This window comes from Arachis stenosperma, chromosome 6 (assembly GCF_014773155.1).
Source record: "Arachis stenosperma cultivar V10309 chromosome 6, arast.V10309.gnm1.PFL2, whole genome shotgun sequence".
Classification (NCBI taxonomy): domain Eukaryota; kingdom Viridiplantae; phylum Streptophyta; class Magnoliopsida; order Fabales; family Fabaceae; genus Arachis; species Arachis stenosperma.
In genome coordinates, this window is record NC_080382.1 from 14738048 (window position 1) to 14762684 (window position 24637).

Below are 24637 nucleotides of genomic sequence, written 5' to 3' on the forward strand. Positions count from 1 at the left end.
GAAGGTAAAACTAAGTATATATAGAGCATTAGTCTATGAAAGATAAAAGATAAGATAAAGATAAAATAGAGATAAAGATAAAGATAACTATAAGATAAGATAAAGACTAAAATTATAATTGAATTTGTATATTCTGTTGGACTGAATTTGTGGGCCGTGAGATGTCTTTATTGTTGTCATGGGCTGAAGTAGAAGAGTGATTTAATACGCCCCCGCAAGCTGGAGGATGAAAGATGTCAAGAATACTAAGCTTATTTAGATTAAGATGGAAGGGTTGAGGAGATAAAGGCTTGGTGAAGATGTCGGCTAGTTGCCTAGAAGAGGAAATTGGGAGAAGTTTCATCACTCCAGCTTGAGCTTTTTGTCGAACCAAGTGACAATCAACCTCTAAATGTTTGGTTCGTTCATGAAAAACCGGGTTAGCAGCAATATGAAGAGCACTCTAATTATCACAATATAAAACTGGTGGGCGGATAGGGGAGATGCGTAAAAATTGTAACACATTTAGTATCCATTGAAGTTTCTTTTGTTTAGAAAGATGACAAATGTCACAAGCCTCATCATGATGCATAGAGATAAAAGGAAATTGTTTATGTAAATGATTAAGTCTTTGTCCAGAAGGGTGTCCTAAACGAAAATGCCATATATTGGAAGGTGTAATGGGTGGAGATTGGATGGAATTTATGGAGTGTGTAGTGAATGAATTTTTACCGAAATTGGGTTCAAAGACATATAATCCCTCTCTCATTCTGGCCAAATCAATCGTCCCCAAATTGTTGCTCTGTAAAGTGCAAGAAGAAGATGAAAAAGTGAGTTCACATGTGAGTGCTGAAGTAATTTTTGAAACAGAGATAATATTAAAGTTGAAATGAGGTAAATAAAGAACATCATGAAGAACTAAGGATGGTGAAAATTGAACGATGCCTTTATAAGAAACAGTAGCTTGAGAACCATTTGGTAAATGAACAATAATAGGAGAAATTTGTGTGTAAGAAATAAACCAAGACAAATTTGATGCAATGTGATCTGTGGCACCAGAATCAATGATCCAAGTATTCAAGAATGAATCTCGATTTGAAGAATTGTTAACAGTAGAAAAAGTATTGAAAGAACAAAGATAATGGGTAGTTGGACTTGGCAAAAGCTCAAGTTTGTTTGAAGGACGAGCTTCTTCATTGAAAGGAAGTGCCATGAAAGAAAAGTGTTGGATTGACGAAAGGTCCAAGAGAGGCTCCGAATGAAGTTGCTGTTGTGCACTTTCTCCTTGATCCATGGATGTCAGCAGAGCTCAAGAGGAGCTCTGATACCATAATAAAACGGAAAGAGTATACAAAGATAATAAAATTGTGAAAGAATAATAATGAAAGAAAAGAAAAGATGAAGAAATTTTATTGATTGTTGATTGATTGAATTGTTCACTATGAAGGTAAAACTAAGTATATATAGAGCATTAGTCTATGAAAGATAAAAGATAAGATAAAGATAAAATAGAGATAAAGATAAAGATAACTATAAGATAAGATAAAGACTAAAATTATAATTGAATTTGTATATTCTGTTGGACTGAATTTGTGGGCCGTGAGATGTCTTTATTGTTGTCATGGGTTGAAGTAGAAGAGTGATTTTAAAGGATATATTATTTATGTTTTAGAAGATAAAAAAATTGAGATTTCTAGAAACGTGATTTTTTATGAAATGATCTTGCCCTTAGTCACAAAAAATGTCCAATTCCATACACTCAGCCCAACATTACCAAACACACCTTCTCAAAAACAAGATTCAGTTAGTCTTCCAGTTGAACCCTCACCTATACCCATTGACCCAACTCCACCTAGTTCTTTATTTTCTCCAACAACCTCTCCCTCTTCCTCACTATCGTTACCTAGCCAAGTTGAACCCATGACCATCGAATCACTTTCAACACAGACACCCATCTCTCCTTCCGCACTAGACACCAATCCACCATCACCTTCTCATCCCCCGTCACCTTCTTCACCACCTGAGCAACCCCATCCTCGTCATTCCGACCGGCCTCACCGACCTCCAGCATATCTCTCTGATTACTTGTGTAATTCCTCTCTCATCTCTACAAATCAATCTCCCTCAAAGTGTAAGTATCCTTTATCTTCAGTGATGTCTTTTTCTTCTCTTTCATCTCCACATAAAAGGTTTCTTTTATCTCTACATTCTGACATTGAGCCAAAGTCTTTTAAGGACGCCAATCAACACTCTAATTGGCGTAGTGCTATGAAAGATGAGTTGGATGCTCTTGAGCTGAACAGAACTTGGCGTCTTGTTGATTGCCCTGCAGGGGTTAAGCCGGTTGGCTGTAAATGGGTCTATCGCATCAAACGCAAGCCAGATGGTTCAGTTGATCGATATAAAGCACGCCTTGTGGCTAAAGGGTTCACTCAAACTGAAGGTGTTGATTTTTTAGAAACTTTCTCCCCTGTTGTCAAGCCTGCCACCATCAGATTAGTTTTGGCATTGGCCTCTATGAAGCGTTGGCCCATACATCAGTTGGATGTCAACAATGCTTTCTTACATGGGGATCTTTCTGAGGATGTTTATATGACTCTACCACCCGGATTTACATCTCCTCAACCGAATCAATGCTGTAAGCTACTAAAGTCGCTGTATGGTTTACGACAATCTAGTCGTATGTGGTATGACAAACTTTCTCATCTTTTGCTATCTCATGGATATCAGCAGACCTCATCTGATTATAGCCTATTTGTTAAATTCATTGGTGATCAAATTTCTATCCTTCTAGTCTATGTTGACGACATTGTTCTCACTGGTAATTCCATTTCTGAACTTGCTACCATTAAGTCTATTTTGCACCAACACTTCAGAATTAAAGACTTGGGCCCATTAAAATATTTTTTTGGGTATTGAAGTTGCTCAATCAGAAAAGGGAATTTGCTTATCTCAAAGAAAATACTGTCTTGATCTTTTAGAGGATTCTGGTTTATTAGGTGCTAAACCTGCTTCTGTTCCAATGGATAATACCACAAGACTATATCAAGACAAAAGTCCCCTGCTATCCGACCCTTTTGTATATCGCCGTTTGGTTGGCCGTCTTATCTATCTCACCACTACTCGACCGGACATCATGTATGCAACTCAACAATTAAGTCAATTCATGGCATCTCCTACTGAATTTGTGGGCCGTGAGATGTCTTTATTGTTGTCATGGGCTGAAGTAGAAGAGTGATTTAATAAAATATTTTTTAAAATAAATCATTAAAAAAGTATATTGTTTTTTTAAAGAAAATTGAGCCAAACAAATCCTACAATCTTTATGAATCCACGTAAATAGTAGAATAATGATTCATTATTAGTTGGGAAAAAAATCTTAACCCAAAGTGCCAAACATCAGATACATAGCAGAACCCATAGCATGTATCTAAGCAGGAAAACTATTACAAATTTACAACTAATACATCATTATTATACTCACTCCGTAATTATTTTTCTTTACAAAAATATTATTTATACATTAAAATTAATCATTAATATATTTATATATAAATATATATGTAGTTTAATTTATTTTTAATATATATCTATATTTTAATATATATTTTATATTAATAATAATTTTAATTGCTGACTCATAAAGAAATGATTTACATCTCCCCATGAAAAGTACATCTCACTTGTTGTAAGTGTAACACTGACACCAAAAACAACATGCTGCTTATCACTTGAAATTTAAACACCATTTAAAAATTAAAAAAGATAAAAAAAAAAGAAATGTAAGCAACAACAATAATTCATTAACATATGATAGGTATAGATTAGTGAGTCCCTTCACTCCCTTGTTGAATGCACTACACACAAGTGGTGTGTTTGGAGAAGGATATGGCCCACATGTAGTCACTAGGGGTGTGCATGGCCCGGCCCGGTTCCGAACACTTTAGGGGCTAATTTGGTGTGATTTCATCGGGTCTAGGGCCGGGTTAGGGTCTCAAAAATAGACCCGGTCATTATTTCGGATCGGGTCTGGGCCATAGCTCGGGTCACCCGAAATCGGCCCGGTGGCCCGGTCACCATACACAATAAATATTTTGTATTATTAGTGATGGATGATGGCTATTATTATGTGGAATTTAAGTATTGTAAACCTTAATATTTTGTGTTATTAGTCATTATATATAAGACTATAAGTTAATGTTTTATATTTAAAATGCATAAGACTTTAGACTAATGCATAATATTGTGTTATTTATATTGATTTAAATATTTGGTGTTATTAGGTAATATTAGTATTGATTATGGTTATGCTTTAATTTTAGAGAAGAGTTGGTTCTTGTTATATTTTTCTAAGTGGATTTTACCATGTCAAATAATGGTTGGAGTTTTGGAAATTTGGATATTTTTACATGCTAACTTACAAGAAGGTATCAAGGTAATATAATGTTAACGGCCCGGTTTTCACCCGGTTTTCACCCGGTATAATTGTGGCTCGAAATGGTATAGATTTCATCGGGTTTAGGGTCGGGTTCGGGTCTCGTAAATGGACCCGGTACATATTTCGGGCCGGGTCTGGGTCACATCAAACCCGGTTTCACCCGGCCCATGCACACAGGGGCGAAGCTAGGTGGTGGGAAAGGGGGGCGATGACCCCCCTAATTTTAATTTTTTACATGTAAATTATATGTAAATTTTAGTTTAGCCCCCCTTAAAATTTTATTTTAGTCTTAGTTTATTGGATAAATATTTTTGGCCCCCATCTAATATTTTATCTAGCTCCGCCCCTGCATGCACACCCCTAGTAGTCACATAGAAAATACTAGAATTTTTTGCACCTTTTATTTATTTACCTAAACATTTAAAAATAAAAAACTTTTTTAAAATAAATTTAATTTTGATGCAAAAATAAAATAGTCTAATATATCAATAAAAATAATTATTTTTTATATTAACATATACATATTTTTTAAAATAACAGATATGATAAAATAATGACCCAAATTTTACTTTGTATCAAAATTAAGCTATTGTAAAATTTACATATTCATGGTTATTATACATGCACTAATATAAAGAAAAAAGTAAAAAAATTTCATTTATGGTTACCATGAATTTGCACTTAAAAGAATTTTAATCAGCAAGAAACTCAGCTAATTCATTCATTCATTCTCGTCGCTGCATTCATTTCTCGTGAAAACGCCATTTTTACACTGCCAACACACTAAAACAATTCCTCTCTCTCTCTCTCTCTCTCTCTGGTGGAAGCAGAAACACCTGCTCCGTGAGCACTGTACCTCCTTCTCTCATTCATTTTCGTCACCAACTCAACTCACTCAGCATTGCTTCACACTTATCAATCACTCTGCCTACTCTCTCTGCTTTTGTTGCTTCCATCACTTTTATCTTCTGCTGCCAAAGTATGCACCATGCACTGCACTATTCCCTTTTGTTTTCTCTTTTTGAATTTGTCCTTCTTCTTCTTGCTTCAGATATGCCTTAGTTTTGGACCCGACTCAAAGTTAAACCTTTTTTCCTTTTTTTGGGAACTTTGCTTTCTTTCTTTTTCTTTTTTTTTTCTCTTGAAAATAAAAATGTCTTTTTTCTTCTAGGGAGTAGCACTGGCGAGTAACAGTTCTTGGTAGTAGCATATGGGGATCTTTTATTTTCTTCAAAATGTTGGTTTCTGATCTGGGGTTATTGCATTTCAGGGCTATCTATTACTACTAGAAAGCTTCCAAAGATTTTTCATTGAAGCAAGCGGTTTTTGATGGTTTCGACTTGTGGCATCTCTTTCCAAATCTCCACATTAAAGAAAAAGGGAAGGTACATTGTGAAGGAAAGTTGCAATTTTTGTTGTTGTTGTTGTGGCAGAGCATTGATCACAGTTTTGGGGTTTGTTTTTGGAAGAACGCTGTTGAGAATGTGGGGGGTGAAAGCTCTAAAAGCACTTCACTTCAGCAGAGAACAGTGTTCGGTGATGGAAATTCTGTGCTTCTTGCATCTTCTGCTAGGTTGGTATCTCTCAAACTCTAACCTTGTTAATGCTCAGCTACAAGACCAAGCTATATTACTTGCCATCAACAAAGAGCTTGGAGTTCCTGGCTGGGATTCCAGCAACTCAAACTACTGTAATTGGCAAGGAATAAGCTGTGGTAATCATTCAATGGTGGAGAAGCTTGATCTTGCTCACCGGAACCTTCGAGGTAATGTTACTTTGATGTCTGAGCTCAAAGCATTGAAGTGGCTTGACTTGTCAAATAATAACTTTGATGGATTGATTCCTCCTGCTTTTGGAAAGTTATCTGATCTTGAAGTCCTAGATTTGTCTTCAAATAAGTTTTCAGGCTCAATTCCGCCGCAATTAGGTGCTCTCAAAAGCCTCAGATCATTGAACCTTTCTAGTAATGTGCTTGTTGGAGAGATACCAATAGAGCTTCATGGCTTAGAGAATTTGCAAGATCTTCAAATTTCTAGTAATCATTTGAGTGGTTTAATACCTTCTTGGGTGGGCAATTTGACCAACCTGAGGGTTTTTTCTGCTTATGAGAATCGTTTAGGTGGCAAGGTTCCGGATAATTTAGGCTCAATTCCGGATCTTCAAATACTTAACCTGCACTCAAATCAGCTTGAAGGCCCTATACCGGCAAGCATTTTTGTCCCAGGGAAGCTACAAGTTCTGGTTCTCACCCAGAATAATTTTAGTGGTGATCTTCCTCAGGAAATTGGGAATTGCCATGCCCTTTCCAGTGTTCGAATCGGAAACAACCATCTAGTAGGTAATATTCCAAAGACAGTTGGAAATCTTAGTAGCCTAACCTACTTTGAGGCCGACAATAATAATCTTTCCGGTGAAGTAGTGTCTGAATTTGCTCAGTGTTTGAATCTTACCCTCTTGAATTTAGCTTCAAATCGATTTATGGGAGCAATTCCGGCAGAATTTGGAAAACTTATGAACCTTCAGGAACTAATTCTTTCTGGAAATAGCCTGTTTGGAGATATCCCAAGGTCGATTCTGAGTTGCAAAAGTCTTAACAAGCTTGATATTAGCAACAACAGATTCAATGGGACAATTCCAAGTGAAATCTGCAATATTTCTAGGTTGCAGTACTTGCTCTTGGGTCAGAATTCCATAAGAGGAGAGATCCCTCATGAAATTGGAAATTGTGCAAAACTTCTTGAACTACAATTGGGCAGCAACTATTTGACTGGAACTATCCCTCCTGAAGTTGGCCACATTAGAAACTTACAGATAGCACTAAATCTGAGCTTCAATCATCTTCATGGACCACTGCCCCCTGAATTAGGAAGACTGGACAAACTTGTTTCCCTCGATGTCTCAAACAACCGGCTCTCGGGTAATATACCACCTGAGCTTAAGGGAATGTTGAGCTTGATTGAGGTCAACTTCTCCAACAATCTTTTTGGAGGCCCTGTACCAGAATTTGTACCATTTCAGAAGAGTCCTATTTCAAGTTTCATCGGCAATAAAGGGCTTTGCGGAGAGCCACTGAACTCTTCATGCGGAGATCTTTATGATGATCACAAGGCCTACCATCACAGGGTTTCTTACAGAATCATACTGGCTGTAATTGGTTCTGGTTTAGCAGTTTTTATGTCGGTAACTATAGTTGTGTTGCTTTTTATGATCAGAGAGAGGCAAGAAAAAGTAGCCAAAGATGCTGCCGGGATCATAGACGATGGAACCACTGAAAAACCAACTATAATAGCTGGGAGCATTTTTGTTGATCATCTCAAACAAGCAGTAGACCTTGATGCTGTTGTTAAAGCGACTCTGAAAGACTCTAATAAGCTCAGTAGTGGAACTTTCAGCACTGTTTACAAGGCCATCATGCCTTCTGGAGTGGTCTTATCCGTAAGGAGACTGAAGTCCGTCGACAAGACAATAATGAACCACCAGAACAAGATGATTAGAGAACTCGAAAGGCTGAGCAAAGTTTGTCATGATAATCTAGTGCGACCAGTTGGCTATGTTATATATGAAGATGTTGCTCTTCTCTTGCATAATTATTTTCCAAATGGTACACTGGCTCAGCTTCTTCATGAATCTTCAAGGCAACCAGAATATCAGCCTGATTGGCCTTCTAGGCTATCCATTGCCATTGGAGTCGCAGAAGGTTTGGCTTTTCTTCATCATGTAGCAATTATCCATCTTGACATTTCTTCTGGCAATGTACTTCTAGATGCAAATTTCAAGCCATTGGTTGGTGAGATTGAGATTTCCAAACTCCTTGATCCAACCAAGGGCACGGCCAGTATTAGTGCAGTTGCTGGTTCCTTCGGTTACATACCACCAGGTATACTATTTTCTGTCATGCAGTTCTTGCTATGATTCTATATTTCTTCCTATTTAGTGTGTTTTGTGAGCTTCATGTTACATTTGTTCTGTGTTGCAGAATATGCTTATACAATGCAAGTTACAGCACCGGGAAATGTTTATAGCTATGGCGTTGTTCTGTTGGAAATCCTTACTACTCGACTGCCAGTGGATGAGGATTTCGGTGAAGGCGTAGATTTGGTGAAATGGGTTCAAAGTGCTCCGGTAAGAGGGGAAACTCCAGAGCAGATACTGGATGCAAGGCTCAGCACTGTATCCTTTGGTTGGAGGAAAGAAATGCTTGCTGCTCTTAAGGTTGCGTTGCTCTGCACGGACACCACGCCGGCAAAGCGACCAAAAATGAAGAATGTGGTTGAAATGCTCCGAGAGATAAAGCAAAACTGAGGACAGCAAGCCGCCCAAGTTTTCTATTCCGTCTACACCATCGAAGGCTTTATGAATGTGAAACTATCATGGCTAGTTGGCTACCAGAAAACTGATGAGTTCAAACTTGCAACTTGGAATAGTAATCTTGTATCAGGAATTATTAACAGATGAAGGTTGTGTCAAAGTAAAATTAATATCATTGGCACTGTAGATCTTCATCTTTCTAGTTTGACCAAAGAATTAGGTTGGGGAGAGGTAACAGAAGCAAGAAGAGAACTTGAGGCATGATATATCAGTTCCTTCTTTCACGAGTTAGCCAGCAGTTTTCATGTTGTATTTTACTCATTTGGGAGATGAATCCATTTCAATTTTAATCTCTTCCCATTGAAATTGAAGGTTCTACTTGTTTTCTTTTTTAGATGCATATTGTAAATCTGAACTTTGTCCATGCATGCAGAGCCTTGTGTGTTTCTAGTCATTGCACTGAAGTGATTTCACAACCCCATCTAATATGGAAAAATACAGATTTCTTAACACCATACTTAGAACTAAATTCTTGTTTTAACAAAGAATCAACTCTTTCATGGCCAAATATAGTTTCAGCAAAATTAGAATGAGAGTCTAAAACAAGAGATGATACTGACTCCAACTTATGAAAGGAAAAGAAAAACAGATAGAGTTTGACATTCATACACGGTTTAAAAGAAATGTAACAATTACTCCCCAATCCATGGCTAAGGAGGCAAGGCACCAGTTAAGTGCTACCACTGTTAAAGCCTCGTGGAGTGTTGACCATCTCCTTCAAAGACAGACAGAAAGAGAGAGAATTGCCTCATATATGCAACTCATATTGTACTCAATGCATTTGAACCAAGGTTAGCTTCTTGCTCTTCCTGAGGTAGGACTCAATCCTTCCTTACTTATGGTATGATCCAATTGAATTAGTCGATATAATATAAACACATCAAGTTATCCTTTGCTTCTTTTATTTTTTAAATAACTATTCTTTAATTATAAAGGAGAGGTAAACCAGTCAAGCAGCAGCTACATTAAAGCCTCATAAATAACCTTATCCTTTTTCTCAACATACTTAACATCGTCTCTGACCAAAATTACTATGACAAATTTTCCACATCCCTACCAAACATATTTGTAGTCATTGATTCCTAATGATACCATGGTGGGATGGTAAAGGCAAAACAAATTTATAATTCCAACCCAAGAATACGTATCAATCAATTCAAGATTTCATCAGTAACATTTTATTTAGACATAAAAACATTCGACACTAAGGTCGGTAATGAAAGAGTAGGCATCACTAATTGAACTACAAGAGTATAGCCTCAAACATATAGCTCATGGATCCCATGAACAAGGTGAACCAGCCAACTAAAAATCAATTAACAAAATTCAGGAATCAAGAGTCGGAACGAGACTTCACGATGAAATTCTGGCGGCTAATGGGGTTCATGACCACTGGTGGACCAGCAGTGCGTGGCCATGCCTGGAATTTCTTGTCGGTCTCTTCCCACCATCCCTTGTTTGCAACAGTGCCAGGGGTAGTTCCTGAACCAACAAAAAAGGAGTTAGCAATTACAATCAGCTAAAAATGGCCACAGGTCAGATTAATTCTTACGGCAGCACTACCTACCTCCAAATATCTTTCTGTCTGAAATTATAGAATCACAGACATATGCAATTCCAAATGATCCAACAATAGCAGATATGATATACTTGGCTGACATGATTAGAGAGTAAACTGCACAAAACAGTAACTAATTAAGTAGGGCCAAAACTCAAAACATCAGGAATAACTCAACAGAGAGGATACCAAATCAAACAATGCAACAGATAATATATCAAAATTGTAAAGTCGACAAGTTGAGACCCATTTCAAATATAACCATAGGTTCTAAATGCACCGGATCATTAACCACCGCCATGTTAGAACAATTGAATTCCTAGTCACCCATGAATATAATAACCTATATAAATTCTCAACAACACATAGTGAATATCCTTTATATTTCTAGCCACACATAAGATTAAAAATAAAACCAAAATGTTGGGCTCGGGGAAACACTACAAGGATCAACATGAAACAATATATGAATTACAGTAACTAAATACGTCAAAGCACTGAGATATTTCAGTTGAATTTTGTGAAAAAAATACTCTGCTAACATCTATAACCGCCCAGAAACCAAAACACCGATTATGTCTACACATAACAGAAGGTGGATTATGCATTCTCCAATCTAGCACATAATGGAATTAAGGGGAATTTTATGTTTCTCCGTCTAAAGGGCATCACTGATATTAAATACGACATTTACAGAATATAAGAATTTAAAACGGGTAGCTTTGCGTTCAAATCATAGTTTCCATGTGAACGTAACGGAGCATCAAAATCACCAAAATTAGATACATCTGATAACAAAACATCTATAGGGGAAATAAATGAAAATTTAGGGCAAATTTTGGAAACGATAAATAGGGTCAGATTGTATGAGAACTACTTAATCAAAACCTCCGGATACAAATATCTAAAAAATCAATCATTTAACAAGAAATGGGAAAAGTAGGATTAGGATTATGGTTAGCGAGTTGGTAACGGTACCTGAGGGTCTGAGGGAAGAAGCTTGAGATCTGATGAGAGAATGGTGGAAGAGACAGTAAACAGCGATGATTGAGTTTAAAGAGACGCAGCTAATGGAAATCTTTCGCTGCTTCTAAATTCATATGGGCTTCCCATTCGGCCCATTATTCATATGGCTTCCAACTCGGCCCATTTTTTATATGGGCTTCTAGTTTTTTATTTTTTAATATTAAAATTTAATTTTAATATACTATTCAACTATGTATTACATTGATATTATCTACAGAAATAAATATGACTAAATATTCATGTGTAAGTTTTTACGTCCGTCTTGGTGTATTAAAATTAAATTATATTACTATGAAAAGTTCAATTAATTTAAATTTTTTATTTTTTTAATTTTTTTTAAACATCGGTTTTACATGTTTCGTTCATAAAGAATAAAAAATTCTAAAAACACGACGAATTTATTTACACTTGTCGCTGATATAAAAGGTATTCTATTTGATATTATTTTATATATATATATATATATCATTCACTTGACAAGTTCCAAAAAAAAAATGAGTTATGGTAGGAGTGAAGGAAAATTCTTTATATATATATATATATATATATATATATCATTCATTTGACAAGTCCCAAAAAAAAATGAGTTATGGTAGGAGTGAAGGAAAATTCTAAGGAATTTTTTTAAATAAATATTTTAAATATTTTATTTATTATTATATATATATAATTTAAATATAATTTATGTTTTTACATTTTATTATTTATTTTGTTTATCGTGTAGAAAATTAATTATAAAGATATTTTATTTAAATAAGATAAGACACTTTGATACATAAAAATTAACGTATTCTATATATCTCGTTAACATTCATAATTAATTCGTTTATATTATAAACGAGATATATGTTTGAAAGTATAAAATTTTAATTTTTAAAATAATAAAAATATTAATGATTTGTTTTAGATTAATTCAAAAAAATCGATATATTTAAAAGCACCTACTATTTCCTGAAGAAAATTTGAAACAACACGTTCCCACATTTTTTAAAAGAGCAAAGATCGGGAGTACGAGAGAGTACAAGAAAATTTGAAACAGTAAAAAGAATAAAGAGCGAGAATCTCTACATTAATCCAATATTTTAAATTTTTAACACAAAATTACTTTAAATAAAACAATGGACGATTTCAAATCTAATTGATAGGGATTCAAAGAAGAAAAATCAATAAATTGAATAAATTTAAATAAAACTTTTATGTACTCTTCTAAATATTCCATTGTTGGAAAAAAAAATTTGCTTTGAAAAACTAAAAATGACTATTCCTTCCATAAAACATAAAACAAATTAAAAATTAATCCTTCTTTAACTTTGTTGAAAAAATCTAAAGCAAAAATATAAATAAACCGAAATTTTAACTTACTAATAAACTGAAATGTATTTTTATTGATCACATTATATTCTGTTTTTCTCTACTATACCTGTCAACACAAATAATGAAATAGTGATCAATTTAAAAAGCTTAGGATATGGCACAGAACAATTGTTACCTTTTCTCAAAATTATATCTGAACTATACACCATGTTGATTGCACCAGCACCATTATTGACTTCTTGACATCGTTGGAGAATATTTCCCGCACGATGCAAGCATAAAAAACTGTTGCCCTGCCACGGCAATTCCCAACAAAGGATGGTCTAGTGAGACAGCGGTATGAAAATGAATTGCTAGAAATCTTATAATTGTTACGTTGATGAATTGATTTATCACAATCCAGTGTATAATTATCATCTTTTGGATTTTAGATCCTGAAATCAGCCATCCTAGAATAAAAGTAAATTGACAACATTAAACAAATCAAGTAATTCAAAAGAGATTAATCTAGAGAGAGACCGAAACAAAATTAAACAAATCATGTAATCAAGTAAATTTGAAACATGTTCCCACGTTTTCTAGAAGAGCAAAGAACAGGAGTGAGAGTACGTACGAGTACAAGAAATTGAAACCAGGATTTTAATTTTTTTAGCATGCAGGTATTTTAAATAGAATTCAGAGAGGAAAAAAAACCAATAAATAAAAAATTTAAATAATTGATGGAAGAATATGTTAAATTAAAAAGATTAAAAGTTAAATAAATTTAAATAAAATTTTTATGTATTCTTCTAAATATAAAAAATTTAAATATTCCTATTTCTTGTACCGGTTATAAATTTAAAAATAAATTTAAATAAAATTTTTATATACGTTTTAAGTATTACAAATTTGGATTATTGTAATCGTTTTTTTATAATAATACGATATATCTCCTTTGCAAAAGAGACAAGTCCAAAATAAAATTTGGCTTATCTCGTTTACAGTATATATTTATAATTAAAAAGTATGAGGAGCCAATGGAATATTTGTACAATGTGTACAATGAAAGTTTAGGAAATATTAGAGATATAATTATTAGTGTTATCTATTTATAATTATCTCGTTTACACGAGATAAATCAAGTGATATACTACAAATTACATATTTCGATAAATAAAATAATTAAATTATTTATTAAAAAAAATCCAAATCCCAAATAAAAGTGAATAAAATGAAGTGGAGTTTATGAGAAGAGAGATCTCTATCTTTAATATGTTAATATTTTAGGTTAAATGTAATATATTTTTATTTTATATTTTTTTGTTTGGTCTTTTCTTGTAATCTCATCTATGATTAAGAATTCTCTAACAAATTTTTTCATATTTAGTAATTTCAATCTATAATTTTCAATAATCTCAACTGTATGCTTCATTTTCATTCTTTTCTTTGTTTTAGTTATCATTGATTTACATAATTTTAACTAAATTACTTTAATATCAAACCTAGTAAGTCATTATTTTCATAAAACTCAGTATAGTAATTAGTGAGAGATTAACATACTAATGTAATAATAAAGGAATATAAATTTAATATTAAAAAAAACAGTTGTTAGATGTACAGAATTAAAAGTTCCTTCTGTAAATGCTATATTATTATAATAAAAATAAAATAAAATCTGCATATTCTGTTTATGTATGTACATGAAAAAACCAAAAACCAAAACATATTATACTTTACATGCACTGCATAACAATGAAGACTTTTTTTTGCTGGATATCACATATTTAGGTGAAGAAGCAAATTGGATGTCAACATTTAGAAACTAAAGGTAAAAACTCGCATACAGTTGTTTTCATGTGAAGTTGATAGTTTACAATTTAGTCGAACATGTCAAATTATCTTATGGTTTTCAACTATCAACTTCATATGAAAACAACTGCATATGAGCCTCTACCAACTTAAACACATCATATGATCAAAACAGCAGCCGTAACACATCATGATACATCTAGGCCTTGCGCACCGGCGAAGTTAGGGTGCTTTGAGGCCTTCCAATTCCAATCAACTACTTATGATTTTGTAACTACATGCTAGAATATATTTTAATTACTACAAAGGATCAACAACCAGCAGCTTTCAGAAAGTTGTCGTAGGGGCTTGCGGCCGGCAGTTTGAACAAAGGAGGTTGGTTCTGATAGTCAGTTGTGCATGGCATTGGAACAGGACCAGAATTTGGTTGGTACAAATCCATATCGGTATTCTCACCGATAAAAGGATTGGTTAACTGCATCTTATATATATCTTGGTTAGATATGACATATAGAACAGTTTCATGTCTATAAAGGAGGTCATGTCACATTTTGTAACTAATTTTAGAAAAGGTTAATGCATGCATTTACAAAAAAGATAGGTGTTGTGTGTAATATCATCCAACCTTAGATGAGGTCAATGCATTCATCCTAACGAAGTTATTATCACCAAACCACTTATTTCAAAAGCTGATAAAAAGGAAGTATATGATTATAATTTATATCTCTAACGCATTCCTCATGCAAGTATATGAATTTTTATTTGCCTTATGTCAATTTTTTTTTTTAAGGTCAAAGATCAAACTCTAGACTTTTAGATTATAAAAACTGTACCATGTTATGAAACTGCTTCTCCCAAAAGTTTAAGTTGATAGGAGAAGGGAAATGAGTTACATCTCTAACAGTTTAATGGCCTCAAAAAAATGGGAATTAGAGCCTTAGAACTGAAAGCTGAGGGTTAACAACATTTTCATCTATATATTGTAATGAACAACAATGCAACACAGCCAAATTTCTAGCAAGAATAATGTGTCAATATTTTAGAATAACAGAATAGAGATATGGAAATCATGAGCTGCAAGAAAATATGATGTATCTACCCCATTAACACCACACCTAATTCTGGCAAAAAGAAGCATGCTATATTGTTATGAAATATTAATGCAAGCAAGGAATTTTTACCTTCGGATCGACGGGGAAAGTAAAATCCAAATTGGGCAATTTATCCTGAGGATTTGTTAAAGGGAAATCCATCAAAGGTTCTTGCTTTGTTTGGGCACTCATCAATCTGGACATGTTCTGCTTTTCCATAAGAAGAACCTCACATTTATCAGCCATATCCTTATAAGGCATGTTATATACATTTGATACAGAAACCCTTCCAGCTTGAGGCGTGTCCAAAACCTTTCATGTTAAAGATATCATAAGAACTTAAAACACAATTCAAGGAACCAAGAAATGTATGATGGTAAGAAATGGATAGTCACTTACTAATTCTAACAGTTGGTTAGCACTCAAAAGGCTAGGGGCTTCTGTCGACAATCTTGCATTGTTTTTCATTTGATTCTCGAAAAAATCGAAAGAAGAGTCATCCTCAATTGAAGTAACTGAAGCATCCTGTAAAAGGCAAGAATAACCAAGCAAAATAAGAACCTTTTTACAGAAGTCATGGGATATGGTTATTGACTCCAAACAAAATCCACTTGACAAACCTTTTCAGGCTTCTTTGTGATCAACTGCGAACGAATTTGACACATTTCATCCGGTGAGAATTCTTCTAGAAGCTGCTCTCTTATTGAGGATAGTTCATCCTGGACAAAGAAACAAAAGGCTCATATCATAATATCTAGAACCTCACAAATATTTTATATCTTCTCACAGCCGAAATATACACAAGAAGTAAAAGTGTTACCTCTTCCAACACTTCCAGGTTCTGGATGATTTCAGAAACAAAGAATTCCTGTGTTTTCTGTGTAAGAGTCATTAACTCTGGAAGTGAATTTGAGGCCCTGTAATCATCTTCTTTCGATCCATAGGCAATGGTCGAACCATCACATGCAGTGCTGAAAGCTTGCAGCTTATGATCATCAACCAAACGAAGGAAGGGATCAATCTGGATACATAAAATGAAACCATTAAAGCAAAATAATACATTTTTATCTTTCAATTATCATAACAGTAAAAAGAAGAAGATCTCACCTGTTTCTTTGTAAGTGTTTCCTTGGCACTCTGAACAAGAGATTTGATTTTGTAGGCTTTTGAAGAAAACAAAATCATCGAAAGTGCTAAAGTAAAGAGAGATCTTCGGCGAGATGGTGGCAATGACCCTGCAATAAAAACTAGGAACTTATTCATTCTTGGCATAATTTTCAAACCCACTCCTGAGGCATATATATCTGGTTTCTAACAAAATAGTTATCAAGAATATTAATTAATACTATGAAAAGACTTGCTTAAGAAACACTACATCTCAAAGATAATTTTGCTATCCACTAAGAACTCAAGTTTTCTAAGAAATACCAAAAAGCCTATTAGATGTGACTGAAAACTCACCTTCTTTAAGAGAAATTTTCCACAAAGAAAAAGCAAGCTGAAAACTCCGAACTAGGACTTCCTGAAAAGAATTCTGCAAAGGCAATAAATTTGCGAAGTTATTTTAAAGGAAAAGGAAGTCTTACTCATTAAAAAGAGAGAATAGAAGCAAATATGACAGTGCCAATAATAATGTAGACAACCTTAAACCTCTTTTATATTGCAATCATGTAACTGAGTCCAGTTAATACCTTAGCTCTAGAAAAAAGCAACACCAAGCTGTATGTATGAGCAATGGCTTCATAATTTTCAGGCAAATTTGTAGGAGAGATAGACTGAACCCAAATTGATGATAGCAATTGATTTATCTGAAGACTACTTAACCTGAGGGCTGCAATTTCCTGCATTCAGGTGAAAAGAAGATCACCAAGTAACCATGATTATAAACCAGATTACAGCTAACATACTCGAGATACTCAAAGTTTGTTTAGAAGGCAGGACTAAATTCAAACACACATATTCATCAATGCAAGACTCACCAAATTCCCATTGTCATCATCTGTACTATTTTCATCCACTGTAGGTAGCTGACTCCCACTCCCACTCCCACTCCCACTCCCACTCCCACTCCCATGATGCACACGATTATTAGTCGACTTCAATCTGTTTAGGAACCCGCCAACGCCATTAGTTGGTTCAGTCTCTCCAGCATTATTTTCCTTGTTATATTGACTTAAATTTTCATTTGAAGAACGTTTCTCTGATTTTAGCTTCTCAAACAAGGCAGCTGAAGAAGAAAAGACAGAGACTGCTCTAGAGAGTGTTCGTGGAACATCCGATGCCTTATTGGAAGCAAGCATGCCTGACCGAGGGGAAACTGAGGTTGGCACAAGAACTACTGAAAAGACACGGTGAGCCGTTGCTTGTGTCTCATGATCTTGATGGACCATAGCCAGGAGTAGCTGATGAAACAATGATTCAGGGAATGCCTGAGGATCAAAAAAGATGATTTTAGTATCAAATTTATCCACAGAACTCAAAGTAGCATAACAACATGATATAGATAGACTATGAATACTCACTCCTTACCTTATTTTGATAGGATAAATTTGGTAAGGAGGCAACAATTTGAGCAGTCCGATATACAGCAGCGACTGTGGTTCTGGATATTGCTGTAATATTTGAGATATTCTCTAACATCACAGCCATAACATCTAGAATAGGGCCTGGTTCTCCAACCTATTCATGTATGGCAGCTTAGTTCCTTTGTGATAAGTCCAATAATGCAAATAAAGTTCAAAAGACCAGATAAAACTACCAAATGTGATAATCACACAAAGCATTTTATCAATCAGTTATTCTTAAAATGTTAAGGAATAAATTTGATTTGAAGTGTGGATAATGTGAGGTACCTTAATTGATAACTGTACAAGGCACTTATCCACAGCTTCTCTAAAATTCTTGTTCCATTCGATTACATGACTTGCTAGATTTGAGTTTTCTAAGGAACATTGTATGCTCTTCCGCAAATGTCTCATCACATCACTTAGAGCACCAATTATTGATACAGAAGGTTGAACCTTTGCATATTGAGCAAGTGAAGTGGTCACCTCAACAATGTCAAGCTGCATCTTGGGTTCTTTAAGGACAATTTTATGATCCAGATGCTTAATTAACATTGACAACAAAACATGTGTGTTTTTTCCTGCAAAAGCAAGAATGAAGGAAAATTAAAGCAAAAAGTGCCTTGTTAATCAAGAAAAAGATTGTATGACATTATATATGATCAAATAAGAGAAATAGTATACCAGAATCATCCATTAAAAACAACATATCCTTTAAAACAGAGAAGGCAAGGCCATCATTTATAGACCACAAGTTTCCATTATCGAAGTATCGGAATATAGATTCCATTACACGGCGTATGGTAGAACCATCCTTGGCTAAGTTGGCCATGTTATGTAGGCAAACTCCAGACCAGAAGAAGGGATTACTGTTTTCTTCCCTGAATGAGTTTATGACACATTAATCATTGAAATAGAAAGAAGATAATACAAAGCTACTTTATGGAGCTTCTAATGATAAAAAAATATTACATTGACACATGCAATTCACGTTTGTCATCAACAATTACACTCCAGGATCTGTTTCTCTTTCTGACATCTACTAACGTAGAGTTGTTATTTTCATTCGTCATTGCTTCTTCACCATGCATATTGTCAGAATCTTGTCTCTCATGATGAAAGCTGCCTAAAGTTTGCCCAGGACATTCATAGTTTTCCAAGACAACAGTAACAATCTGGAATTAAATTGAGAAGGAAAATTACTCTAGAGAAAACAAGAATAAATATATAATATGAGTTATCTTGCAAATGAGCAAGGAAACAGTGCATAATAGGTGGATATCTATGAAGCATAGAAACTGACACAGACTCGATTCTTATATGTATGTTAAACTATCAGTTTTCAATTTGTCTTAATACTCTCCTGCTAAGTATTCAAGCCCGATGTTTGCCGAATAGAACACTCCATTTGAAAAGAGAATACAGATATGAACATGAATACATGATAGTATGAAACTTTGTCCTTTTTGAGTTGAATCTTAAAAAATTTTCAGGGAGATTAAGCATATAAATTTATGCAAAGGGAAACACTAGCTCTAAACTCCTCATATATAGTAATGGAATTTGCAAGAAACTCTATATTGACCAACAGATTGGCATGGCTTCTGGTGTAGATTAAGAAAAACAATGGATAAAGTAGCTTTCAAACTAGCAACAAAAAAATGGTCACCTTCAACTTTGAAACAATTCCCAGTCTTAAAATAATGCTTTTGTCTGAAATCTCCTTCGGCCTCACCCCAATATTGTTCATTACTATAATTAATATACTCTTATGATCATTTTCAATTCCAAGCAAAAGTACTATTCATCTAAGAGTGTTCATGTATCAAAGCTGTTTAGGATCTACCCTCATATTATCCATTATCAATTTATTGTGGCATACCTATGTGGTAATGGCAATAAGGAGTATTTTGTTGAAATAATCAGACCACAGAAAGTTATATATATGCAAGTTGCTATTAAGAATTTAAATTGAACTTACATTGTCAAATTCAACTGATATGTGAGAGTGTTCACCCATAAACCGCACCTACATAGAAAAGTAGTTCATTTTCATTCTAAACAGACAAATATAATTCATGCTAAAGGAAAGAATGAAGTGAAGTTATTCAGAAAGCAGGAATTAGGTGGCAAAATTGCTTGATATCCAATTGAAGGTATTCAACGAAAAAGAAAACATGAATATTATTTGATAGAAAAATGGAAAATTCCTTTCTTGTGCTTCTGGAATTGATTGCAAACTATGAAAAACATAATTCTGTTGCACAAGCTTGAAGCTCATCTGCTTCCTTTGAGATGTGTATCGTGCTGTTGTTAAAGTAAAACTCTTTAATGAAAAGTTAACAATTATAAAACAAATACCATAGACGAAAGGCCTTGCAAACCAGCCGCACGAATTTTTCTTGCCCTCTCATCTTCCCCAGTTTCTTGAGCCAACTGACATAGCTTTGGAATAACATTTTCTAAGTTGAATAGGTAACTTGCATCAGTCTGAAAAATGCTAAACATATGTGATTCTCTAGTGTTGTTCCAGTCAATATAGAAGGATAGTAAGAAACAGAAGATCATATTGAAATGTCAAATCCATAAAGTTGAAAATTGGAACAGTTGAAGCATTAGTGAAACCAACCTGATTATTTACAAAATCAAAAAGAAGATAACATCCTATAATTCTCATTTCATCCTGCCGTTGTTGATCCAGTAGTGTGTGAATAATACTTATCAAGCTACTTGCAAATAGTGGCCTATCAAGAGATAAACAAGTTAATACATGCACCACATGTCTTAAATCTTTTTGTTTCCAGGAAGTTAGGCACAGATATGAGAAAGAACAGCATCTAATATGAGAGGCACGAACTTACATTTGTTCAGTACAAGAAGATAGTAATTTCTTGTAAATGGCCATGACTATTTTTGTTGTATGTAAATTCTCATTTCGAAGTTCCTTATAACACTTTTGCTCAAGGGCGGTCACAATCTGATCACCAATTAGTTATCTTCAGTGAGCATAGTAACAAACCTTAAGGAATTAGAAGCATAAGTCTTTCATATGCTATTTTCTAAAAGTCAGAAAAGAAGGATTTGATGTCTGTAAAATATTACAGTAGAGGGTACGGTGGACTTGTATTCTCTATGACAATTTTTTATATGTAACAACATACAAACTCATCTAAGTAAAACATATACAAGAATCAACCTATACTGTAAGAGATTCCATACCTTTGGGATTCGCAAAGGATTTTTGGCAGCGTAATCACATAGTTTTCCTATTTTCCTATCATTTGGCCCTTCTTCCTATCAACTCATAAACCAAATGAAAAGAAAAATCAATATGCCATGCATTTTGCAGTCTTAATATTAGTTCATAAAGAACAAATAAGTCTATTAAAGAGACATTTATAAAGTTATCACTATAGAAGCATAGATCTTTCAACTAACATGGACCATGCTTAAATTGTTTAGCTACATAGAATCAAACACAAAAACATATAAACACAAGAAACCGATAAACCGCTTCACAATTGTCTAGTGTGCTCTATAACATGCTGCCTAGTCTTCTGGAATGAACAATGTTTGCCTACAACTTAACTTTCCTACTTTAACAGCTTAATGTGCATTAAACTAACATGACTTACAATGAGAATGTGACATGATCAGATAAACATGGAACCTTTACAAAGACAGAATTAAGAGAAAAATGATAGACAAGATACCTGGTTACGAGGGAAAATATCAGCAATGAGCCTCTTGTACCTTTTCACAGGTTGTCTAGACCTTGCCCTCAATGAAGGGCAGAAGAAACAAAGATTCCCACAAGCTGGCAGAACTTTCCGGGAGATTACACCAGAGACAGTCATTGTTGAATTACAATTTGAATTTGATGAAGAAAATCAATCACAATACAAGAAAAGAAGAGATTTTTATATATATTATATATATTTATTTATTTATTCTTTTTTCTTTTTTAGAGTTTTTACAGAAAAGAAGGTAGAACAAATTTGCTTCAAATTGTGCTGTCTTTCCCTCCTGACCCAATAAGAAAAATCTAATTTTGAACGCAGAGAAGGGAAAGAAAGGCTAAAATCTCAAATGGGCACCCTTCAAATGCAACCAGCAGCCTCAACATAGCAAATTTTAAGGTCATCAAGCTGGGCATGAAATGAAAGAAAATGCAACACTGGAATTTGAAAACCCCCAGGAAAAACTAGAAACAAAAAAATAAGAAATTTGATCAATGTTATAGTTTGATGTTAATATTGATATTGATATTGATGTTAATAATTAATAATGTGAAGATTTAAGGAGGAGGGGGAATGCATTGCCTCCTCGTACAAAAATTACAAATGCATGCAAAAGGGGGAGGAAGAGGGTGGGGGAATCCCTCAATACAAGGAAGAATGTCTGTGTTTTTATTTCTTTTTTCTTTTTTTTTAAAAATCTCTTTTTGGTTGTATTTCTATATATGAGAAAACAAATGAGATGTTATGGTATGCAACTATGCATATGTTATTGATATGATACCCTCAAAAGAAAGAAAGAAAAAAGAAAAATATATTGATATGAAATGATAGTATGGTAAGTACTAAGAATTTAATTTAAAGAGGCAGAGTTGTTTGAAAATTGAAATGATATTAATAGTATCTGCTGCTGCTGGTGGTGGTGGCGGCGGCGGCGGCGCCTTACATAACTATAATGCATTGCATTTGCAACGGTTAAGGTGGAGGTGGGTCCTATTTACCTTCCTATAAGTGGTTCATTATTGATATATTTAATTATTAATTATTAATTATTTATCCATACAAAATACAAAGAGCCAGATTTTTCTTAACTCTCAAAATATTTTATTAAAGATATTGTAGAGTAATATGATTATTTCTATACGATAATTTTTATTATACTACTACTATTAGAATACGTAATTTAGGATTCGTGTGTCTCAACTTTTTCAGCAAAAACAATTAATTATTTATTTTTTCATATTTTTATAAATTCTATAAAATAATTATTTTTTCTTAAGAAAATATATTTTCATGTAATCTAAAACTATAGCCAGAGTATTTAAGAAAAAAAATCATTTTCAATTTTTTTATCATTAAAAAATAAATTATAAAATAAATTTTTTGAAAAGCTTAAATATTTTCTCAAAATAAAAATTAAAAAATTGTCTACACTCGTTTTTGTCCTTAGTTTGATCTAGGAGTGGCAAACGGGCTAAATCTGCCGGACTGGCCCGCGTAACCGGCAAAAAAGGTGGGTTGGGCTAGAAAATTAGAACTGCCAAATAGTAAAAGCCCGCCTAACACGCATCGCTTAAACTGCGGGCTTTGGCGAGGCGGGGCGGGCTTAGAACTTTTTTAGCAAGGGAGTATTTTTACAATTTTTTTACCAAAACCTAACTTTCTCCAACCCAACTTACAAGAGAATGAATATAAAAATTGAGTATTTTGAATTATATTTATTTTGTTTTAGAGACAATATTTATAATTATGTTTTGGATTATGTTTATGTTACTTTGGAAACAATATTTATAATTATGTTTTGGATAAAAACTTGGTTTATAATTATATTTATTAGATATTTATAATTACAAAGATTTTAATGTTTGTAAATATAAAAATTATAATTTGTTTATACTTTTAGAAATTATAATAGTTAAAAATAAAAAATAGAAAAGATTTTTGTTTGTCTTTATATATATTATTTAATAGTTAAAAGTAAAAAAAATGAAAAAAAAAAAGAGATTATTTGGCGGGCTTACCCCGCCGGCCCGCCAGCCTGCCGTTAGGTGGGGCGGGCTAGAATTCTGGGACCGTCTCACTAGGCGGGGCGGGGCAGGCCAGCCCGCTAAAGGACGGGCTTCTAGCGGAATGGGTTTTCCCGCTTGCCATCCCTAGTTTGATCCATTAAATATATGTTAATGTAGCAAATTAAATGAAGATGAATTAGTATCATATCGTAAGGAATTTTATATATGTTATATTTGATCTAGTTAGTAACAATTTTTAGTTTTAAATTGTTTAAGGAATAACAGCTTTTAGTTAAACGATTAAGGATTCCAATATTAATGAAAAGTTAGATCCTCAATTTTTTTTTCCTCCAAACATTATTCTTACTTGATGGATTAAGATTGTCTCTTCGTACAAGTAAGTTTTGAGAACGATTTTTTGATAAATAAATTTCTCAACAACTAGACTTTGGGATTTCTTTTCCACTTCACTTACCTTTTGAGCAAGTGATGAACAAATTTAGAGTATAGAAATCATACCTTTCACAATCAAATGCAAGATTCTCTCAAAAAACAATACTAAATAGTCTTTTCAATTGTGAATGAAGCCAACTTTCTTTGTTCATGGAAAGGGCAACAAAAGAAACCGGTTTGCATTGATTATTATTGGAGGAAACATCAAACATGCACACATGTTGCTTTCTTGCCAACTTTTGAAACAAACAAGTAGAGGAGCAATGTCTTCATGACTTATCATTATTACACAACACCACTAACATTCTAACA

At 33.8% G+C, this 24637-nt stretch overlaps 3 protein-coding genes across 3 annotated transcripts; 1 reads left to right on the top strand and 2 right to left on the bottom strand.

Moving 5' to 3' along the window:
* Positions 1-5167: 5167 nt before the first annotated feature.
* LOC130935439 (leucine-rich repeat receptor-like tyrosine-protein kinase PXC3) lies at positions 5168-9128 on the top strand. The gene is made up of 3 exons (XM_057865187.1): positions 5168-5396; positions 5688-8294; positions 8394-9128. Exons 2-3 carry the CDS (start codon positions 5747-5749, stop codon positions 8717-8719), a joined length of 2874 nt encoding a protein of 957 aa, XP_057721170.1. The 5' UTR covers positions 5168-5396; positions 5688-5746; the 3' UTR covers positions 8720-9128.
* Positions 9129-9890: 762 nt separating this feature from the next.
* Positions 9891-11421, bottom strand: LOC130935440 (uncharacterized). Its single transcript, XM_057865188.1, has 3 exons — positions 11322-11421; positions 10353-10460; positions 9891-10267 (listed from the first exon to the last, which is right to left on the bottom strand). The coding sequence occupies exons 2-3, from the start codon at positions 10444-10446 to the stop codon at positions 10119-10121; spliced, it is 243 nt and encodes an 80-aa protein (XP_057721171.1). The 5' UTR covers positions 10447-10460; positions 11322-11421; the 3' UTR covers positions 9891-10118.
* A 2921-nt stretch (positions 11422-14342) lies between these two features.
* LOC130932781 (protein SEMI-ROLLED LEAF 2-like) lies at positions 14343-22934 on the bottom strand. The gene is made up of 19 exons (XM_057862196.1): positions 21840-22934; positions 21346-21420; positions 20988-21103; positions 20756-20870; positions 20488-20616; positions 20108-20155; positions 19099-19301; positions 18811-19007; positions 18415-18707; positions 18092-18241; positions 17542-17991; positions 17254-17403; positions 17024-17096; positions 16670-16797; positions 16383-16583; positions 16183-16281; positions 15962-16087; positions 15653-15874; positions 14343-14946 (listed from the first exon to the last, which is right to left on the bottom strand). The coding sequence occupies exons 1-19, from the start codon at positions 21981-21983 to the stop codon at positions 14782-14784; spliced, it is 3084 nt and encodes a 1027-aa protein (XP_057718179.1). The 5' UTR covers positions 21984-22934; the 3' UTR covers positions 14343-14781.
* Between the last annotated feature and the right edge of the window lie 1703 nt (positions 22935-24637).